The sequence below is a fragment of the Lontra canadensis genome, unplaced genomic scaffold, assembly GCF_010015895.1.
Source record: "Lontra canadensis isolate GAN:19392208 unplaced genomic scaffold, GSC_riverotter_1.0 scaffold56, whole genome shotgun sequence".
Classification (NCBI taxonomy): Eukaryota; Metazoa; Chordata; class Mammalia; order Carnivora; family Mustelidae; genus Lontra; species Lontra canadensis.
The window spans coordinates 10,473,020-10,496,144 of NW_022631050.1; the positions used below are offsets into that span (position 1 = coordinate 10,473,020).

At 39.3% G+C, this 23,125-nt stretch overlaps 1 protein-coding gene across 3 annotated transcripts in view; it reads left to right on the plus strand.

The window, feature by feature from the left end:
• The window catches only part of TPRG1 (tumor protein p63 regulated 1), a 194,699-nt gene that overhangs the window by 82,962 nt on the left and 88,612 nt on the right, over positions 1-23,125 (plus strand). For all 3 annotated transcript variants that reach the window (XM_032875627.1, XM_032875628.1, XM_032875629.1), the window contains one exon: positions 5,393-5,484. In XM_032875627.1, coding sequence (XP_032731518.1) covers positions 5,393-5,484 — 92 coding nt within the window. The remainder of the gene's footprint in view (positions 1-5,392; positions 5,485-23,125) is intronic.

Here is a 23,125-nt window from a genome sequence, read left to right on the forward strand (position 1 = left end):
GGAATTTCTTAGGTACCAAGAGCAGATACCCAATGTTATGATAAGAAAGAAGTCAATTATAAAGTCAATTATATGAGTGTCAAACTGCATATGCAAAGATGTGACTGTTCTGGAAGTTTAAATTAATCCAAGGCAAACAAGAGGCTCTATCTCATGACCCTGAGATCATGACCTGAGCCAAATCAAGAGTCAGACACATAGCCAACTGAACCAGCCACATAGATGTCCCCAAGAGTCATTTTTTAAGCATCATAGCCTCATGCATTAGGTCATACCTCTAATGCATTAGGTCATACCAGATCTTAAAAGAAGTCAATCTGGTTCCTTAAACCTCTCATGTTATTTCATGGGGTATCTGGGATATTGCTTCCTATCCTCAGACTTCCAGACTATTATTTATTCCTGAAATGTGGCCTTCCAACATAGAGACATTCTTGCTCAGAGCCAGAAGGGGCCTTAGAGGAATATCTAGTCCAACCCCTGAAACACACAAAGAAGATGTGACTTGTCCAAAGTCAACCAGCAGTTAAGGGCCATGCCAAGACTAAGAGCCAGGACTCCTGACACTTTTTACCACCCCTCCAGAGCCTCTGACCTTGGACAATGACTGAGAGTTCATAGGAATGAATGTCTGAAGCACTTGCCATCACTCTGCTTGGATAATTTTTTCCTCCTGTTTCTGTTCATTTGCTATTTTATTGCTTAGACATATCTAAAAAAGGCCTAGTGCCTTTTCTGAACAAAAGTACCACTCAAGGCTAATAACTCGAGGTATATTATGATAATCCCTTCAGTTGTGGAGACTGATATTCAAAAGCAACTTCTTATGAAAGGAACAATACTTGATACGCATGGGGAAAGATATTTTTAAACTCCCTGTAGGACTCTATATTTGCAGATACCTTATCAGAAAGTTGAAAGAGATTAGGGATGGGGAATTATCTCTAAATTTATACTTGAGAATGTAAATTACATACAAACTAATGGGACTAAAACTATTTGATCTTTTAATATTTAATTAATGGTTCCCCATGGCCTTTTTATAGCCTGTGTTCTATTGTGAGGAACGAGACTTTAATAAGCAGGTTTGGGACTTCCCATTGTGTAGCAAGATGTCATTGCTTTCATGACACTAATTTGGCTTTCATACTCTCTCCCTTCCCCTCTTCTCTTACTATAGGGTTCCCTGTGTCTTGCTCTTGCATTGGGAACAACTAAATATATTAGTTGTATTGTTATTGTCTGTGTGAGCTTCTTCCTGGTCTAGAAATTACACATCTCACTGGGCAAAAGGTTTCTTGATTCCCCTCCTTACAGTGAAATCCCTTGAAGATTGTAATAAAAGTGGTGTTTCTTTCTGAGGGCAGGCACTTACCAATAATAACATAAGAAACATTACCTTTATTTTCAAAGAGAGACAAATTTGCCCTGGACTTCACAAATTGCATCCAATTTAGAGCTGTTTTTCTTCCCATATGTGTTTACCACGGAGTGATTTCTATCTGGGCATGATGGTATCCACAAGAGAGATCTTACTGTGTGTGAGTCCCTGGGAGCACTCCTTTCTGTGCTGCCCTCTCCTCTTATGGTCTAAGGATTTAGTACATGGTAAACTATTACCAGCAGATGGGAGTATTATTTGTGTGACAACTGGCCCCTGGCTAGTCTAGTTTCAGGAAAGATAGGGACACACACACACATACACACACACACACACATCTTTGAAATTCCTTTAGTAGGTTTGTTTTGACTGAAGATACTCAGCGCTGAAATATTAGAACAGATATTGCCTACTCAGCTGTGTAATAACTTATAAATAAGGATCCCCCTCATAATTTTTCTTCAAATTTAACATTAGAAATATACACATATTCAATGATGGGTACTTATTATTCCATTGTACTTTCCTATTAGTCTTAGGCAGCATGGCATCTTCGAGCTAATTGTTCCATTGCTGTGACCATTCGACCCCCAAATCCTGGCACAACTATTTTCCCTGCATTTAATAATAACAATAAGAATGAAAATACAGTGTTCTATTATTCAATGTTCCCACATGTTTTTGGCATTTCCCAACAGCTCTGTTACAGTTAATATTATCTTACCCACCCAGCAAATGAGTAAACTGATATCTGGAATAATAAGGACATAATATGGGTCTCATGGTGAGCAGAAAGTTTGAGATCTAAACCTTGTCCTGGACACAAGTCAGAGTGTTCACACACTATCTCATTTTCTACATCGAATGGCAGCAGTTAATTTATTCCAGTTAACTAACAATGGCAAACAGAAGAAAGTAAAATATTAAGATACAGTGATTATAACTAACTGTTCCATAAAGGCCCAACGACTGTTTCTGCTAAAGGTGTGATGACACCACACTCAGTGAGGACACTCACTGACAGAACTCTAGAGACTTCCCAGCCATTTCATAAAAACCACAGTGATGTCCAATGTTTAGGTTTTGAAAAGGTATACAGTAGAACGTCACCTCTAGCCACTGTCCCATCAAGTGCCTCCCCCCTTATGGGGACCACAATTAACATTTTCTAGGTATCCTTCTAGAGTTGCCTTAGCATAGATAAGCACATGCAAATATTTATCCTTATCTATTCTCTCTTTTATAAAAAATGTGGCATATTTTCCCTTTCTTCTGAACATTTTTTCATTCACTTAGTAATACATTTTGAAATCTTTCCATATTAGCATAGATTTTCTAATTGTTTTTGCATATTCATCATGTTCCATTGTATGGATGTGTCCCCTATTATATCTAACAAGTCCCCTACAGATAGATATTTGCCTTGTTTCCAAAATTTTGCTATTCACAAATAAGTCTGTGGAGAACGCTGTCTATACATCTGTCATTTTTCACATATGCAAGAGCAGCCATAGTATGACTTCACAGAAGTGGAATGTGTAGATCAAAGGATAGATCATTTTGATAGATTTTGCCAATTGCTTTCCATAGGAAAGACAAGTAAGGTTTTGAGAAACTCTACAATTTTATATTCATCTTCACATGTTCTGGCAAAGTGCCTGGTGCAAAAGCATTCAACAAAATGCTTATTTTAGGATTATTTCATTATTCTCCAATTTCACTTACAGTTTTTTTTTCTTCTTCTGAAAAGTATTAGTTTCACTACTGAGCTATGTTAGCTAGAGGAAGAAATTATGTGGATATAAGAGGAGAGACAGGAAAAATAGCCTGATGAGTCATCAAAGAAAGGATAATGTTGAGCAGTAGGTCTGGTGCAGTCAGGCTGTATCCCGGGGAGCTCAGGTTGGGAGATGGGAGCATTGTCATGGGATCATAAGGGATTTCTCTCCAGCCTAGTTTGGTCCTGCCAGTGGGTTGAACAGTGATATTGGGACAACCTTCTCTGTCAGCAGAGGCTCAAGGCCTACTTGATTAATCCTCCAGAACTAACTGATTTTATGACTTATAGTTTCCAGCAGACATAGGCAGCCATGTTAGCTCCCTGACAACCCATGAACCAGCAGCTGAGGATGACAAAGTAGTCAGAAATCATTCAGTCCACTGGCTGACTGTTCCATTCAGCAGGAAATGTGTTAAAATGAGGAACTCAGAATGTCTCAGTATCAGGGCTATGATCATATTTTCTTAAAGACTTCCAGGAGGCTTCCATCATCAGCTTGGCTTGGAAAGCATTGGTTCAGTCTCCTCATTTGTCTTTGTAGATAAGGAAATGTAGGCCAAGGAAGCTCAAACCATTAGCTACAGATCACAGGACTGATTTACGACAGATCTGGAACAGGAGCCCAGGTCACTTGACTCTGTTTAATGGACATTTCCTGGATGACTTGGGCTCTGTCCAGTGAGTTGGAGGGGGAGGGGCAGAGCTAAGTTGAGAAAGCTCCGTGCCATTCCTATCACTTCATCTGAAACAGTGCCATTCTTTTCCTGTTTTTTTTTTTTTTTTTTTTTTGGTTTTTTTTTGTTTTTTTTTTTTTTGTATATGGATTCTCCTATTCTAAGGTCTTTTTCTTGACCAATGGACTCTGTGGCCAAAATGTTCCAAGCCTTTCATCATAGGACTGAGAAAGCGAGCAAACCCAAATCTACCACCTCTCTACCTCCAAGAGGAAAATGCATTTGAATGGGTCCTAGGCCAGACTAGTGTCCTGGTCTCCTTTCATGAGAGAAGGGTCTCAGGCTGGGGGATTAGGAATGTTAATATTTAGAAAAGATTAGGTGGTTAGTATCAAAGTCCTGTTACACAGAGAATATTCAAGAACTGACAACCTACTTGTCAGTAGCTCAGGAATGAGGATGAGGCCAGCACTGCCTTGTAGGCGGGGCAATGAAATGTCTGTTTTCTTGTCTTGTCTCTACCACTTCTTAGCTGAATGAACTTGACAACTTACTTCCCCACAATGGCCTCCATTTCCACACCTATAAAATGAAATTGCTCAGGCTAGATAATCTCTGGGCTGTAGTGGTTCTCAAACTTGTCTACACATTAGAGTCATCTGGGACACTTTAAAAAATCCTGGTGTACTGATATGTGAGTCCCATCCACTGAGAATCTGGTATCATTGCCCTGGTGTGCAGCTTGGGCATTAGGATTTTTAAAAGATCCCCTGGTGATTTTGATGTGTAGCCAAGGTTGAGGATAATGGTCTAGAGAACAATAGTTCTCATAGTATAGCCCACACCAACAGCACCACCTGGGAACTTGTTGGAAATGTAAATTCTCGGGCCCATTCCAGACCTACTAAATCAGAAAAGCTGGAAACAGTGCCCAGACATCTGTGTTTCTGATTCTGATGTGCACTGAAAGTTTAGGGATCACTGAGTTAGAGATCTCTGAATATCTTATCAGGAAAAGGGTTAATCAACTTTTAACTAGAGGTAGGCCCATGCATGGGAGCACCTGTTTGGAGAAGAGTAAAGAATGCAAGATAATGAGACAAAAAAGCTAATTGCCCAGAGCCAGCTACAATTATGGTCAAAATATTAGAAAAGGATTTCTCTTAGGTGTTTTATTGCCATGTGCTCTTTGAAGAGAGAAACGTTTGATTTTAAAAATGTATCTATTGCTACATGTTTTGAAATTTCTGTTAAACATGTTTATTGAGGAAAACTGGCCCTCTGAAAATGGCTGTCTTCATTTCTGTGAGAAAGTATGAGTTGGATCATGGGAGACAGCACTTGGATCACTTTGTTCCCATTCAAGGAGAACAGCTTTGTAAATACCAGAGTTCAAGACTCAGCTCCCCGGCAGGCTGTGCCTAGGACAAACAGACAAATGCAAGAGCTATCTTTCCCATCGACTTTCCGGAGGAGGCTGTGGGTTATACTCACTAATCATAAGTACAAAGAGGGCTCAGTTTTCTCTAAACTAGGTGTTTTCTTTTTTCCATCCAGCCAGGGGCCATTGAGACTGCCATGGAAGACTTGAAAGGGCACATAGCCGAGACTTCTGGAGAGAAAATTCAAGGCTTCTGGCTCTTGACAGAGTGAGTAGTTATGGCTAAGTGAAGGGCAGTGGAAATCTGGCATTTTCCTTAAGACCACTGTAACAAAATAGGAGACAGACATGTGGAAGAATTTATTCTGGATGTCAGGTAAGATCATTGCTTGACATATCCCCTAATTAGAGAGAGTAAAGTTTCATGGTGCCCTATGGCTGATGCATGGCTAGGTTGGACTCTTAGTTAGTCGCTTCACTCAGCTATCACTCTGACTCCCTTACAGGCCCTCATCATGGCTCTCAAGGACTATTGCAGGGGCCTCCTCACCCACCTCTTTGGTTCTAATCTGTCTCTTATAAATACTCTCCTTCCAGCACATCAGGCTACTAACCCATCACACTCTGGGGACAGTGGAAAAGAAGGTTAAAAAGATGAATGAGGTCAATGTATACAGTTTGAATTTTATCTTTTGTGTAATAACCTGGGTCATGAAACCAGGGAAATCATGCAGGATAGAGAAGACAGGCCACCAGTCCAGAGTTAGGATAAAAACCAAGTCTAACACTTGATTCCTTTCCTTTAATAAGTGCTCTATTCATCCTAAGGCCTATCTTAGCTCTAAGGGCTTTAATTGCAAATGACACCAAGAAGATGGTTATCTTTGTGTCTTACCCTGAGATTCTAGAATCTGTGACTTTTACCAGCAGACTATTAGGAATGCCATGGTCTTTACAATGATAAAGGTATATATTCACATATATTCACATAATAATATATTCATATAATAAGAGAAAGAGGCATCTCTTTTCTGCTACAGAATAGCAGTAATATATTCATATAATAGAATTTACATAATAACAGAAAGAAGCACCTCTTTCCTCCTACAGAATCAAGAATATTAAATGGAGACTGTACTTAGAACTCCATTTTGGATACTCAGTTGGTTCAGTAAGGTTTCCTGCTTCAGAGAATCCAGAAGAAAAGCTCAGTAATTTATATACTTTGAGTAGAGGATCATTTAATCTTTCACCCCTGGGCAGGACATCTTCTTTAACCAAGTTTTTTGGAGGGGAGGGTTGGGGATAAGTGGGGGGTTGGGTAACACTTGAATGTTCAACCTTCCAAGCCAACAAAACTCCCTCAGTCAGTGGAATGTAGAATCAGATCACCTGTGGATCCATCTGACTGACCACCATATTACATTATTGTTTCAAATGGGTTCTAAGAATTGAGTGAAAATGAGTTTGGAAAACCAACCTGACCATTTCTGAGCATTTGTTTCTTCATGTATACCCTGGAGATAATAATATGCATCTGAGGAATTGTTACAAGAGCTAAATGAGACAGCATGGTAAAAATCTTAGCAAAGTCCCCACCCCATAGTGGATTTTCAACATATGTCAGTGTCTCTCCTCTGTTCACAAGTTCTAACTATTGGTAAAGGCCTTTTTTTTTTGTTTGTTTGGTTGTCCCTGCCTTTATTACTGTCCCATCCATCTCTATCTCCTTCATCTCTGGGTTATCTCTAATGAAAAGAAAGATCTATAATTCAGGTTTTTTACTGATTGACTTTTACCAATGCACATTTCATACCCACCTTCCATCTGCAAAGTAAAATTTGATTTGTGCAAATAAAACGTCTACCTTGATTAGGACTGATGTCTACTTAAAATCTGAAGGTCTAATCAGAAATAGACACCTATTTTTTTCTACAGTGCATTTCATTGATTAGAAAAAAATGTACAAACCCAGTCTTTCAAAATCAGGGGTGGCATTTTGAATTCTCAAATAATAGAATCAGTAATTTCTTTAATGGTACATGTTTGAATAGTCTTATTTGTATAGAAATTTGGCTTTATGTTTGTTTGTTTGTTTAAATGTCTTTGTTCAGTGATTATAAAGGCCTAGATATATCATTTGTCCAAAGATAAATGAAACAATGTGATCTGCATTGAGACTTAGCATCATAATTCTGTTTGATTTAACATCAACTAGGATGATTAATAAATCCAGGAGTTTTCAGATAAATATGGACAGTTATGCCCCAAAGACCCAAGTTTTACACTTAGCTCTGAACATAATAGGAAGTTCAAAGAGTTGGTAAGGACTATCTGGCAACTGCTTCTCTTTTGCGTTGTGGTATTTCTTTATATCATAGACAGTAATGAGGGATGTATCTTGTTCATAAGGAATTTTAAACAATTGTTGTTCCCTGTCAGACTTTCTTCCATTTGCAGTTTGGAACCATTTCTCCTCTTTTATTATTATTTTTTTAAGGATTTTATTTATTTATTTTTAGAGAGAGAGTGCAAGAAAGCAGAGGGGAGGGACAGAGGGGGAAGGAGAGGGAGAGAAAATCCAAAGCAGACTGCATGCTGGGCATGGAGCTGAGATGGGGCTCAATCCCAAGACCCCAAGATCATGACCTGAGCTGAAACCAAGTGTCAGATGCTTAACCAGCTGAGCCAGCCAGGCGCTCCTCATTTCTCCTCTGTAAATGGTAGTTCCTTTGTATTCTCTTTGGTCTTCCTCTCTGCCAAAATCCTTTTACACCTCTTCCCATGCTCCATCAAAAGCTACTTTTAAAAAAAAATTATTTGTTTTTATTAACATGAATTATTTGTTTCAGGGGTACAGGTCTTTGATTCATCAGTCTTATGCAATTAAGTCATTTCTACCATAGTAAGAATTTGCTGTTTGCTTTTCTTTGCCTATTAAGCCTTAAAGTTGGTTGAGACCGCCTTCTTGTCATGGAACAAGTTGCCAGTTGTAACTATGATGGGTCAGGCATCTGGGCTAAATGAATAGGCTTGAGTCACTGTGACTGTTCAAGCAGAAGATGGGAGGCATTTGTCAAAGGAAAGGCATGCCTAGAGGTTCTGAATGACCTTTCACACTTAAGTTTTTGTAGTGCACCAATGTAGGGAAGGCAAACACAACAATAAAAACAATCAAACAAAATCCCAAATCCCCAAAATAACAACAGCAAAGCAAAGCAAAACAAAACAAAACAACACACCTAAACAAACCTATAAATATTCAGGCCCAGAAAGGTGAGAGCCTGGGGCTACTCTTGCCCTCCTTTTCTCTTTTTTCTAATGGGATGAGACCCATCCATTCTGTTCTTATGAGTTACAGAGACTGTTCTATAGGTCAGCTTCCCCAACTGCACCAACCACACAAGGCTCTTGTCAAGTGTAAGGCTTTTCTCTGTGTGGTAGGAATGACTGGGCTTTATGCACATCAATGCTTAACTCCTTTTATGGAAATGAGAAGCCCCTAGCTACTATCCAGCAATTTTTAAAGAATGTTTGCTTTCAAACAACTTTTTCAGTTTCAGAATGTTAGAGTGAAGACTCCTTTAAACTATAGGGCACATGACAAGCTAACTTGGTGTCAATGAACTTGCTTTATGTGTGTGACAGCCTTGCTGGTTTTGTGACTGCCATTTGACAGGTGAGAACTGGAGGTGAAGGAGGAGGAAGTAGGCAGATGAAGATCATATAACAGATAAAGCAAAGAAGGCAGACTGCGTTCCTGCCCTAGCTGGGTTCTGATTCTTGCCCAAAGGATGTGATGTGTAGATGTGGGGTGACTAATGAGCTCAACTCAACCTTTAAGTGGTGAGAGTCCCAGAAGTGGTTTGATACAGGAGGGTGATGTGGGCACAATCGTGAGGGCTAGAGGGCCTTGAGTATCATGTTTAAGAACTTAGATTCTGCCCCATAGGCTACGGGGAGGCACTGATGGGTAACCAAAGTGTGACTCTATTTCTACTTTGTAAGGATCACTAAAGGCCCACAATCCCTTACATAAAACTTTTGGAACCAGATGTGAATCAGATTGAGAATTTTTCAAATTTTTGAAAGGGAAAACAATGCATATGTGTTTTATCTGATGTCCCCAGGAGAGGTCTGGGACAGCTCCCCATAATCAAACGCATGAACATTTTTTCAGGAAAATATGTGACATTAAAAGTAGAGTGATGGCTGCATGAGGGTTCAGGTCTGGCTTGCATCACAGTCGCCATTTTCAGGGCTTTATTGAATTTGAAATCATGGCTGACGGAGTAGAGTATGTACATCTTTGATATGTGGAGGATCAGCGTACAGGGGTGGAGGGGCAGAAAGTCTGGCTGATGGATTAGAAACCATGCAATGTCAGCGGAGTCCAGTCCAGTGGAGGCCTGTACCGGTTCACGCTGGCTTATGACCGGTGAATGTTACCATTTCAGCAATGTTGAGAGCTGATTGTTAATTATTAAAACATAAAATTCCACACCAAGTAAATTCAATTTAAAGCAAAGATAACGAACTCAAGCCTCCTTACTTTCTGACGTTCTTGATTTCACTTTGTTGTTCCATTTGCTCTTCATGCCTCTGGTATTTGTATCATGGAAATGCTACAGGAAGGGGTGTTATCGCACACCTCTTCTCATCTGTACCTTCCATGCCACCATATTGGTCACTTGGAATCAGCCCTGGTGGCAGCAAGTAAACCATGGAAGTCAGCAAATATGAGAGATTAGAGCTCAATGTATGGCTCTGTGGACTGTCTGAACTCCAGAAAGCAAGAGAGAATGTCTTTAAAAAGCCGATGAAATTCAAAAGTATGTCATGTCTGTGGCTGTGATACTATAATAATATACCAAAATATTGAAATATTTTTCCAGCATTTAGGAAAACAAACAAACAAACAAACAAAAAACTATTATACAGTTCCATGAAAGTCACTTTTTTCACAGAAGAGGGGGTGAACCCTGAACAGGCAGCTGAGGAAAGCTTACTGCCAAGCAGAGGCTGCAAGGCTGCTGAGGGTCCGTGTTCTGGGCCTGAGGCTAGGGTCCAGGCCATTGCTGCTCTCACACCTGCACTGCTGACCCCCAGTATGAGGTAGAAATTATAAAAATCCTCTTTTTTCTATTTCATCCCTCTTGTGCTCTCTACTGCAAAAGTGTAACGTTGGGCACACATTAAAGAAGAAATGCTTCACAGAATTCTGTTCAGCATAGAGCATGTGCTGAAGGGTGCGTTTGGGATTAGAGGTGAACTAATAACCTATAGAGCCGGACTTTGTGGATCTCTGTGTTTAACCATCTTTGAGGAAGGAGTTCAGGGCAGCTGGTGGTCTTTGGCCTGGGAAACATGGGTTCACTCTACCGCCATCCCTGGTTTAGAAGGAAAAGATAACTCTCCTTTATCGAGAACATGCCATATCCTGAACGTTGCAGAAAGAACTTGGTGCATGTAATCTCTTTTAATTATCCCAATAGTCTTGTCATTTGCTTTTTTTAGAACTCGCTGAGTACACTTTTGGGGAAAAATGTGTGTGAGGTGTTCATAGAGCATCTGCATGGAGATGTTGAGTGGATGGCTTTACATAGGGATCTAGGTACTATCTTCTTAAGTAGTGTTTTCAAAAGCGACAGTGATCCTCACACATTTGTTTCTTATAGTCTTGCCTTCTATAGTCTCTAAGGGCATTAAATAGCATTAAGTCAGTAAAGGCATTTTCCAAGGGCTATCACCCCAGTTCAGAGGAACTGCTTTGTGATGTTCTAAATGTATACAGGTAGATTATTCAGTAAAACTAGAAAAATTAGTTTGAAGGCACTTGTGTGGAGGATATGAGGAGGATGGACAGAGAGGCCAAATGAAGAACTGGAGAGATGCAACCATCAACTCCAGCTAGTTCCCAGTTAGCTGAAACCATTAAGAATAGAACCCTAAGAAGACTCTACTTAGGACCCAGGCCTCCAGCCCAGCCCATCCTGGAGCTTTATATGCCTCTATAGCTATAAAGACAGGATGGTATTTATCTTAACTTTATCTCCTCCTCTCACTGTCCTTCTTGGCCCTACTGGGAAAGAACTTATTGAAGAAATTGTGTGTATCGTTTCAGAAATGATCCATTAAGGCAGCACCAAGGAGAACATCTTGACACTCTGTAAGTCTCAAAAATTGTGTTATAATGGCAATGAAGTAGCTCTTCAGTAGAATGTACTCAAGATGTCTTTGTATATGATACTTAAGGAGGCAGGAGGAGATGGGATCTTTCTCTCCAACACATTAGTCTGAAGTGGTGGGGCGGGTGTTCTCATTCCTCTTATTCTTAAATGAGAAGTCTTGCCTCTGGTGGCTGGGGGTCAAGTAACTCCCACTCTTCATTTTTGTGGAAAATACAGTGTGTTTTATTGTCTGCCTTCCCCTAAACCCACCAAAGTTTCTATCCTAGCACTTTGGCATAATAAATATATGAAATCCAATTCTCTATCTATGTTGAACATACAGACAATACAAAAGAAGTGAAATCAAGGTGGCCATCTAGCGTCATAGAAAGAGTCTTGGATTTGCATTCAGAAGACTTGGGTTTGAATCCTTCTGCTACTCACTATCAGTGCAGCGAAGTAAACTTAAGTAGGTTTTGGCATTTGTTTTTTTAATTAGGGTATTTTTTTATTATGTTATGTTACTCACCATACGGTACATCATTAGTTTTTGATGTAGTGTTCCATGACTCATTATTTGCGTATAACACCCAATGCTCCATGCAATACGTGCCCTCCTTAATACCCATCACTGGGCTAACTCATCCCCCTGCCCTCTCCCCTCTAAAACCCCCAGTTTGTTTCTCGATGTCCATAGTCTCTCATGGTTTGCCTACCCCTCTGATTTTCCTGCTTTTGTTTTTTCCTTCCTTCTTCTAATGTCCTCCATTCTATTCCTTATGTTCCACAAATAGGTGAAACCATATGATAATTGACTTTCTCTGCTTGACTTAATTCACTTAGCATAATCTCCTCCAGTCCCATCTATGTTGATGCAAAAGTTGGGTATTCATCCTTCCTGATGGCTAAGTAATATTCCATTGTATATATGGACCATATCTTCTTTATCCATTCATCTGTTGAAGGACATCTTGGCTCCTTCCAGTTTGGCTGTTGTGTACATTGCTGCTATGAACATTGGGGTGCATGTGGCCCTTCTTTTCACTCATCTGTATCTTTGGGGTAAATACCCAGTAGTGCAATTGCTAGGTCATAGGATACCTCTATTTTTAAGTTTTTGAGGAACCTCCACATTGTTTTCCAAAGTGCTGCACCAACTGGCATTCTCACCAACAGTGTAAGAGGGTTCCCCTTCCTCCACAACCTCTCCAACATTTGTTGTTTCTTGTTTTATCAATTTTTGCCATTCTAACTAGTGTAAGGTAGTATCTCAGTGTGGTTTTGATTTGAATTTCCCTGATGGGTAATGATGATGAACATTTTTTCATGTGTCTGTTAGCCATTTGCATGTTTTCTTTTGAGAACTGACTATTCATGTCTTTTGCCCATTTTTTGACTTGATTATTTGGTTTTTTGGGTGTTGAGCTTGAGAAGTTCTTTATAGAACTTGGATATCAGCCTTTTGTCTGTAGTGTCATTTGCAAAAATCTTCTCCCATTCTCTGGGTTGCCTCTTTGTTTTTTTAACTGTTTCCTTTGCTATGCAGAAATCTTTTATCTTGATAAAGTCCCAAAAGTTCATTTTTGCCTTTGTTTCCCTTGCCTATGGAGATGTATCTTTAAAGAAGTTGCTGTGGCCCATGTCGAAGAGGTTGCTGCCTGTGTTCTCCTCTAGGACATTGATGAATTCCTGCCTCACATTGAGGTTTTTCATCCATTTTGAGTTTATCTTGTTTTAATATAGTCTTTAGTCCATTAGAAATTCAATGTTCTTGACAGAAGCACAACTACTGTTAATTTTTGGTGTATTTTATTCCAGCTTTTCTTCATGCATCTTTGCCAAAGATCAGAAATAATATTAATAAATGACTTATTGAACATTTAAATTGTACCACGTGTTCTGATAAGTGATTTCCCTGCACTTGCCATTATACTGTTATAATACACATGACTTAGATGATCTCTAAATGGCACTTCCCTTGGGCTCTTCCTCATATTTTTCCATGTAGCTTTTATAAAGTTACTTGACCATTCATCTATTACTGGGTGATTAATTCCAAACTATCAGTGGCTATGCAAATTTAAGGATTGATATTATTTTGTTTACATTGAAGCCCTCAGTAAGAGATATTTACCAGTAGGGTAGAATGAGACTCCACAGTTGGAAAGAGAAAGGAAAATATATAAGGCATTCTCCGTTTATGTTTTGATTTTTTTTTAAGTCATGTTCTATAGCACTTTGTAGTTAAAAAGCGTTCTTCTTCATTTAATCCAATCTTCATAGCAGTTCTCTGAGATAGGAAACATTACCTCCAGTTTGGAGGTGAGGAAATCAAGGCTCAGAGAGTAACAGAGCTGGGGCTCTAGTGCATTCTGTGGCCCTGACTTTTGCTAAAATGATCCTTTTGCTGTTGTGCCCAGATTCCATTTGTGGCCCTTACTGGGTTGTTGTCTGTCGTTCTTCTAGCAGGAACAGGTTGGATAAAATCAGAATTCTGTTTCTTGGGCTGGGTGGGGTAAATGGAAGGGTGCTTAACTTAGATTTCCCAGAAGAAAGAGCTATCCTGGAAGCTTAAATAAAAAGAGATCCATCCTGAGAGAGAATGGGATGTTGAGGAACAGACTACTGGGAAGTATTTCCCAGGCACAGGGTGCCCCAGGCACTAATAGATCCCGAAAGCAGCACTGTGGGTGATCACTTTCTCAGCTGCTCTCCCATTTGATCCTCAAACAGACCAATGGGGGGAGGCCAGAAGGAACTATTGGCTTTATTTTACAGATGAAGAAACCCAGAGATTAAATGTCCTGCCTAAGGGCAACCACTTATTAAGGTCACAGTAGTGCTTAACTTCACAGGGCCCCTCGCCCAGCCTCCTTGTCTTCTCATTATGTGTCTCATGCTGCTTTTTGTGAATCTTCATCTCCAGAGACAGTGATCACCACAGTTTAAATTACCTGAATACTTTTTGTGCCTGGGTCCAGTTTCTTTGTTGATTGTCTGCTGTCTGAAGGGAGGAGGACAGAGACTCACTGAGCAGGTTCAGAGACATTTTCCTGTTTTCCTCTCCAGATCTTACTCTGCTCCTGTTGTTCATCTGACTTTACTTAGTGTTTTCCCTGAATCAACTAAAAAGTCCAATACCTATAGGGGTGGGTGGATGCCTCAGATGGGCTAAGGCCCATCATCCTTTATCTTGTTCCAGTCTAATTGTAAGGAGTATTGAACTACTTTTTTAATAAAAAATACTGCTACTGATAACTTCGGAAAAGTAGAAAGACCCCAAAGAACTCTGGAACCACGGATTTCTGATCTTTTTAGTCCTGAATAATAAACTTACTGTGCAAATTGAGTTGACATTCTGAAGTGTATCTCCTACCCATCCCCATCTATTTTTACATGCATTCTCTTTTAGACCTTTGTACTGAAAGAAGGGTCTTGGAATGAGTAGTAGCATCAACACCACCTAGGGATTTATTAACAGGGCTCATGCTCGGGACCCACCCCCGACCTACGGAACATGAACCTGAATCTGTTTTCACAGGTTCCCCAGTTGACTCGTTTGTACATTAAAATTTAAGAAGTTCTTGTTCAGGTCACTCTTGTGCTTATCGTCTGAGGAATTTTGTGGCTCCCCACTGCCTACATACTCTTCTGCTGTATCTTTAAAACCCTGTGTATTATGGAATGAATTTGGCTCTCTAGCCCTATTTACTATGATGTCCCTTAACAAATTCTCAAAGTGAACAAATTCTCAAAGTAAACTCAAAGCACACTGGTTTCCTAAAGTTCCCGACACAGTGCTTTGGCATCATAGCCATGATTGTACTCCCTCATTTTATTTCGTATGCCGTTCCCTCCATTCTGTTTGTTCAGAACTTTCTGGATCTTCAGAGGTGATATGTCTATCAAGCTTGTCCATATAATTCTTTCAGAATGCTCCCTTTCTTCTTTCTGGTCACATTACACCCCATAGCATAGGTTACATACCGTGAGGGATTAATTCCTTGAGGCAGAGCCTGATTCTGATTCACATTTGTCCAAGCCCATCTCTGTCCACCTCCCAGTGGTGTCTGGCATGTTGGGGCTCAGAACCCATCAGGAACTTGACTTGAATTTAATTCTGATAGAGTCATCTCCTGTTTGAAGCCCTCCACTGACACTAACATGGTCCATCCATTGAGTCCAGCTTCCATTTCCCTGGGCCTCCAAGAGACCCCTTGCATCCTCCCATGAAAGCACTCAAGCTGGAAAGAGCCTCAAATCCATTAAGATGTTAATGACCTGTGGCAGGACTCTGGCAGCAACAACAGCACCTCTGTTGCCAGAAACCATTTATACTGGGTGGGTGTTTTCGACAACCACTTAATTAAACACATTGCCTTTCTCTATAAATTCCCCATGGCAGCAGACACATCCAGATAGCTGATGGTCCTGGAGTGACCTGAATTATAGGACAGCGAGGGCATTTAGTTACTGCAGTCACAGAAATGTTTGAAAATGTTTCTTTTCCCAAGACTGCTACCAATTAGGGAGGAGTCAGAAAGAGCCAAGAGGTGAAAAAGTCTGATGCAGATAAATGCCCAGTTCCATCACTTACTAGCCATGTGACTTTGATTATACAAATCTCTTATATCCTCCAGGCCTCAGTTTTATAAATAATAAAACTATTACTTCATTATTTATATAAATAACATATCAATTATACATAATATATAATAATATATAAAATTATATAAACAATATATTATTTATATTATTGTTTATTATTTATAATATATAGTATATATGACATATATACTATATATTATTTATATTTATATTATTATGTATTACTTATAAGATGGGGATGGAAAACAGGTTATTAATTTAAGGATTAAATTACTTAATATATGTAGAACACTCACAATGTTTGTAGAACACATACAATGTGTGTATGTACCACCTGAGAGCTGGCTTTTATTATTATTATTGTTATTGTTATTTTTATATTGACTCATTCATACATTCATTTGTGTATTCACCAAGCTCCTCCCATAAGCCAGACTCCACCCTAAGTGATGAAAATACCAAAGTAACAAGACAAGATTTTTTGCTCAGGGAGCTCTCAGTCTGGAGGGAAGGAGGATATGTAAATGAAGTCAGAATATAATATATGCTGATCTACAGTCCTGCAAATGATCTTTCAGGAGCATAGAACTTTGCCTTCGTATTGTTGACTTAGGTAAAGGGATACCCAGGATTAAAGAAGAAAGAGAAATTTCCAAAAATATATGATGAAGAAGAACATCTGAGGAATAGGGAAAGAATATGTGTAGAATAGCAGACATAGGCTCTGGGAACCACAAACAGTTCAGTGTATCTGGGTTATAGTGATCCAGAGTAAAAAAAGCTAGAAACAAGCTAGGAAGGTAGAAAGGAAGCAGAAAGTCAGGAATTTTGAATGCCAGGCTAAGGAGTTTGGATTGCATTTTTTTCCTGCAGCCACAAATCGGAGATCCATGGATCATTCAAATGCTTTAAATTGATTATGTATTTCTAGTTTGGCAACATCATGTCACTCCTCATTACCTTATACTGGCTCCTCTTTATTCCCTTGTTGCAGTGGTGGGTGGTGGTCTCTCCCAGTCATGAGCGCCAGCTGTAGGCCTCTCATGATCAGTGACCTTAGCTTGGCATCTTGAAATCAGTGTAGTAGGAAAATTTATACCAAGGAAATGAAATGGGGCCATCATCATTATCATTACTATTATTTTAGAAAGAGTTTACAGTTTACAACACGCCACTGCCATTATGTTTCCCTCGTGACCACCATAGGCATTTCTTTCTTGAGTTACTGAAAGATATCAAACAAGGTTTTGACATTTTTAGAAAGGTAATAGGTTCTAAAAATGATTTACCAATAATCTAAACTTAATCTTGATTATTTTGGGGCCTGCCAATGTGTGTTTCAATAAAGAAAACAAATAAGACCTCAACCTTAATATTGAGGCTATCAACGCATTTGGGCCTCTACAGCTGTTATACAAACAACTATTAAAGAGTCTTATGAATAAACATGCTGCCTGATTCACAAACAGTAAACTGTGTTTACTCTATGAGGTACCTAGGCTGTCCTCAAATGCCCTGTTTTAGGGAACATAGGGTGAGTCTAAGAAGAGTAATCTGTGTGAAGAAGTGGGAACTTCTGCTTCCACTGGTCTCTTTAGTAGGAAGAACAAAAAAGTTTAAGAAATGAAATGCTGTGCTTTTTGAATTAATGAGACATCTGAGCAAAGACAATTACCCAGGGCAAAGAAAGACTTATATAATGATAAAAGGGTCAATCTACCAAGAAGAGAGAGCAACCCTAAATGTGCCTGCACCAAACAAGAAAACTGTAAAATATGTGAAATGAAAACTAATAGCATGGGAAGGAGAAATAGACAAATCCATGATTCTAGTTAGAGACTTCAATGCCATTCCCTTAATAAACAATATGACAAATATGCTGAAAGTCGGCAAGGATTTAGAAGAACTCACCATACCAACAGAACCCAATAGGCACTTATAGAACACTGCACCCAGAAAAAGCAGAATTAATGTTCTTTTTAAGTACCCAAAGAATATCTACCAAGATCCAACATATCCTGAGCCACAAAACATACCTCACCAAATTTAAAATTATTGAAATCATTCAGAAAGTGTTCTTCCACCACAATGGAATGAAACAAGATATTAATAACTGGAAGAGAACAGGAAAATCTCCAAACTGTTAGAAAGAGCACAACATATTTCTAAACAATCCAGGAGTCAAAGAGGAAGTTTCAAAGGAAATCAAAAGTATATTGAAGCTGAGTTCAAATAAAAATATAACATATCAAAATGTGTGAGATTCAGATAAAGCAGTCCTGAGAAATTTGTAGCACTAATGGAAGAATGCCAAAGGCAACTGAGGAAAAGTCTCAAACCAATAACCCAAACTCCTGCATCAAGAAACTAGAAAACAACAACAATAAGAAAACAAACTTAATAGTAACAGAAGGAAGGAAATAATAAGGATAAGAGAAGAAGTCAATAATAATTTTTAAAAAATAGAGAAAATTAACGAAGGAAACGGTTGGTTTTCTGAAAAGTTCAATAAAATTGAGAAACTTTTAACAAGGCTGACAAAGAAAAAAAGAGAGAGGATACAGATTATTAATATCAGAAATGAAATGGAATATCCCTACAGACCCTGCAAACAACAAAATAATAAGTGCAAGAAATAATAAGTGATTATAGCTAAAAACTCTACACACATAAATTTGCCAATTTATAAGAAATGGATCAATTCCTCAAAATACTCTAATGACCACAACTCACTCAATATGAAGCAGATAACTTCAATAGCTCTACAACAATTAGGAAATTGAATTTATAATTAAAGATGCTCCCAAAAAAGAAATCCCCCAGCCCAGGTGGTTTCACTGGACAATTCTATGAAATGTTTAGAGACGAATGAGCACCAATTTACCATAATCTTCTTCAGAAAATAGAAGAGGAAGAAACAATTCCCAGCTCATTCTATGAAGACAGTATTAACCTGATACTAAATCCAGACAAAGACAGTCACAAATAAAACTACAAACCTATATCTGTCATGAATATAAATGCAAAAATTCTTATTGAAATGTTAGCAAATAGAAATTAACATATAAAAATAATTATATATCATGACCAAGTAGGGTTTATTCGAGGGATATAAACTGGTTCAGTATTGGAAAATTAATCAGTATAATCTGCCATATTAACTGGCTAAAGAAGAAAAATTACACGTTCAGATCAATTGATGCGGAGAAAGCATTTGGCAAAATTAAACACACACATTTCTGATAAAAGCTCTCAAAAAAATGCAGCGGGAACTTTTTTGATTTGATGAAGAATATTTATTAACACCTGTAGTTAACAGCATGCTAGTGGGAAAAGACTAGTGCTTTCTTCCTCCTTAAGACTGGAAAGAAGGCAAAAGAGTCAACTCTTAACTACCAGTATTTAACTTGGTAGTGGAAGCTGTAGCCAGCACAATAAGGCAAGAAAAGGAAATAAAAGCCACACAGATAAGAAAGGAAGAAATAAAAATTGTCCTTAATTGTAGATGGCATGAAGATCTTTGTAGAAAAACCCAAGAAATCTACAACAAAATTCCCAGAAGTAATAAATTACTTTAGTGAAGTTGCAGGGTACAGGATCATATGAAATCAGCTGTATTTCTATAGGCTAGCACTCAAGAAGTGAATACAAATTAAAAATACAGTAACATTTATAATCATCCAAAGAAAGAAATACTTGTGTAAATCTAATAAAATATGTATAGGATTTGGCATGCTGTAAACTATCAAATACTGATGAAAGAAATCAAAGACCTCAATAAGTGAGAGACATACCATATTCATAGATCTGAAGATGCAGTATAGTCAAGATATCAATTCTCCAATGTTTGACCTGTAGGTTTAACGTGATTCCTTTCAAAATCTCGGCAAGGTTTTTTGCAGCTATAAACAATACACTTCTAAAATTTTTATAGAGACCTAGGAATCAGAATAGCTGGAACAGTTCTGAAAATGAAGACTAAAGTGCATTTCACTGACTGCTCCTATGTTCTGCTCTGTGACTTCAGCCCCTGGCCATAGCTGATTGGACAAAGAGGAGCTGATCCATTAACTGGCCCATGATCCAAAAAGACAGCTCAAAGGAAAGCTCAGGACCAAAAGAATTCCAGATCTTGAGCATTTGAACAGGGAGGAACAGCTATCATGGCTATGAAAGTGGGTCTGGAAGTTCATGTCCAGTTAGGATGAAGAAAACAAAGGTCATAGGCAAGGTGAAATTAAAGAGGAACAAACACTGGTAGTAAGCAAGGGAGCATGGCAATCGAGAGGAAACATGCAGTGTGCAGAGAGACCCAGAAGTCATGATCGAGACAGCCCCCGAGGGAATAGCTTTTGATCCTTGTGGCTTTCCAGCTTTCATAAAGCCCAACTGCGCAATGGTTCCTGCTCTTGGATTTCTATGGGATTCCTTAGAGCCTCTTTCTGGGCTCGCCCAATCTGGGCTGTGTCTTCTGTACCCAAAGAGCTGAACCGACATGGTGCAGTAAATAGACATCTCTCCCAGTTAAAAAGAATAATACAATGGAGGTGGCACGAAGTGAGCATTTGCTGTATCTTGTCCCACTGTTCTTTCTTCTCTGCCGCCTTCTCAAAATTAGGCCTTGTTCTCCTGCCAGCTTTTTTGGCTTCTGATCAAGTGAATACCCCCAAAGTCAACTCAGGGGAGGAGAGAGCTCCTCAGGGGGTGGGCCTCCTGTTAGCCCCTGGTGCGCTGGGGGGACTTGAGCTATTTAACAGCTATTCAGTTGTTTTGTGGAGAAGAGAGAAGGATGGGGTGTGCCCAGAGTCTTTTCTTCTGTGTAGCTTTTAAAATATCCTCTTACTGATGGTACTATGACAGGGAAAGCAAAGTTGCCTGGCTGTGTATGAAAAATAAGTGGGAGAAGCAGCTGGATGGGATATATATTGCCTGGGCTAGGGGTGTCCAAAGAGCTGGATTCTGGTCTTGCCTCTGTTACTCAGTACTAGGTGCATGTCGCTTTATTGGGGCTTAGTTTCTCCATCTGAAAAGTGGAGGATAACAACCATTTAATATGAAAAACATTCATAAATCACAAAGAAACTGTATTTGTTCTGGCATGGGATGTGGCTTCCATTTACATCTCCCTCCACTCTCCTCTTTGCTCCCTTCACCTTGGTCATGCCGGCTTCCTTGCTGTTTTATGAAAAGTGATGGAGCCTGTCTCTGGGCTTTTGCACTAGCTCTTCACTTCACCTAGATATAATTTCCACAGATACTCTCATCTCCCTTTTACCTAGGTCTCCACATTTACGTGTCCATTTCCTTTTGTCTGTGTGCCTTCCTAGAATGTAAGCATGAGAGGAACAGGGGCTTGTTTGGCTCACCACTATACCAGTAGAGTCTGGAGCATAATTATGGCTCGGTAAATATTTGTTGGATCATTAAAGGGGATTATGTCTGGACTAGATATCTAGTATTGCTTCTCTAAAGATATACCTTCCTTGGGGCATCTGGGTGTCTCAGTTGGTTAAGTGTCTGACTCTTGATTTTGGCTCAGGTCATGACCTCAGCGTCATGAGATCCAGTCCTGCATTGGGTTCCACACTCAGTGTGGTCTGACTGAGATTCTCTCCTTCTCCCTCTGCCCCTCATCCCTGCCTGTGCACTCTCTCTCTCTCTATCTCTCTCTCTCAAATAAATAGAATCTTAAGCAGTCTTCACACATGGGGCAAAGCTCTACTTGGGTCCGCATCTCATGACCCTGGGATCATGCCTGGAGATGAAATCAAGATTCTGATTCTAAACCAACTAAACTACCCAGGCACCCCTGCTGCAAAAGTGTTTAAAGGGAATTTAAAAGAATTCTTTATCATCATTTTCTCCTCCTCTTCCTTCATCATCACATCATCATCACCATCACCATTATATTAATAGTCAATGAAAACTAAGTGCATTATGTGTGCTTTGCATTCTACTAAATGCTCTGTAACACTATTTTAAAAATTCACAACAACCCTATGAAGTATATCTGTATTATTATTATTTTCATTTTAGATACGTGGAAAATGGATTTTAGAAAAGATAAGTAACTTCTGTAAGATCTCACAGCTAGTAAGGGTCAGAACTGCATCTCTAACTCTGGTCTGTGTGACAGGAAGCCCACCATTGCTCAGGAATCTAGCACGTGAAATGTACCATGAAATGAAGACCCATTTGCGGTTAAAATGAGTCTAAAGCTCACAGGAGTATCAGCAAAACTACTGATCAAGGGCTGTTTGTCTTCAGGACAGGGACATAAAAAAAGAATTAACATTCACAAAGCAATTTCTGGTACACCAGGACTAGGTTGGGACTATGACATAATACAATGATCCCTTCTGGTTAGTTATTTTGGCTGGGAGACTAAGAAGCAGAAGAGGTTCACTCCTGGTGGTTAAAGAACTTTTGATAAAGTGAGGGTGGTCATGATCAATTATTTGCATTGGTAAAGTAATCTTTAGAAATACTCTGTAGCATTCCACTCTGAAAAGTTGGGTAAATCCACACATCTTCCAGTACCACCTTTAAATTCTTTGGGTTTAGGCTCAAAATGGTTCCACCTCAGTGCCTGAGAGATCAGCTCCTAACAGTGTCTTGCCCTTTCAAAACCTTGGTTCTGCCTCTGGATATCTTTTAAAAGGATAGATGCCCAGGGGCTCCTGGGTGGCTCAGTTGGTTAAGCCACTGCCTTCAGCTCAGGTCATTATCCCAGAGTCCTGGGACTGAGCCCCGCATCAGATTCCAGCTCCACGGGGAGTCTGCTTCTCCCTCTGACCTTCTCCTCTCTCATGCTCTCTCTCTCAAATAAATAAATAAAATCTTAAAAAAAAAAAAAAGATAGAGGTCCAGGATTCCATCTCAGCAACCCTGAATCAGAATCCTCCTGGGTTCTACCTTCCCTTTTTATGGTAAATCTGTTTTCATGAATTTCCTTTACATACTGTGCAAACATGTGTCTTCTAACAAGTCATTCTGTACATGTCATTGTTTGTCTTTGCACATACTGTTCCCTCTATCTAAAATTAATTAATCCACCTTCTGCATCAAGTTATTTCAAAAAAATTCTTCAAGCACACTTTATCCAGAGCCTTGCCTCATTTCCTTGGGAGT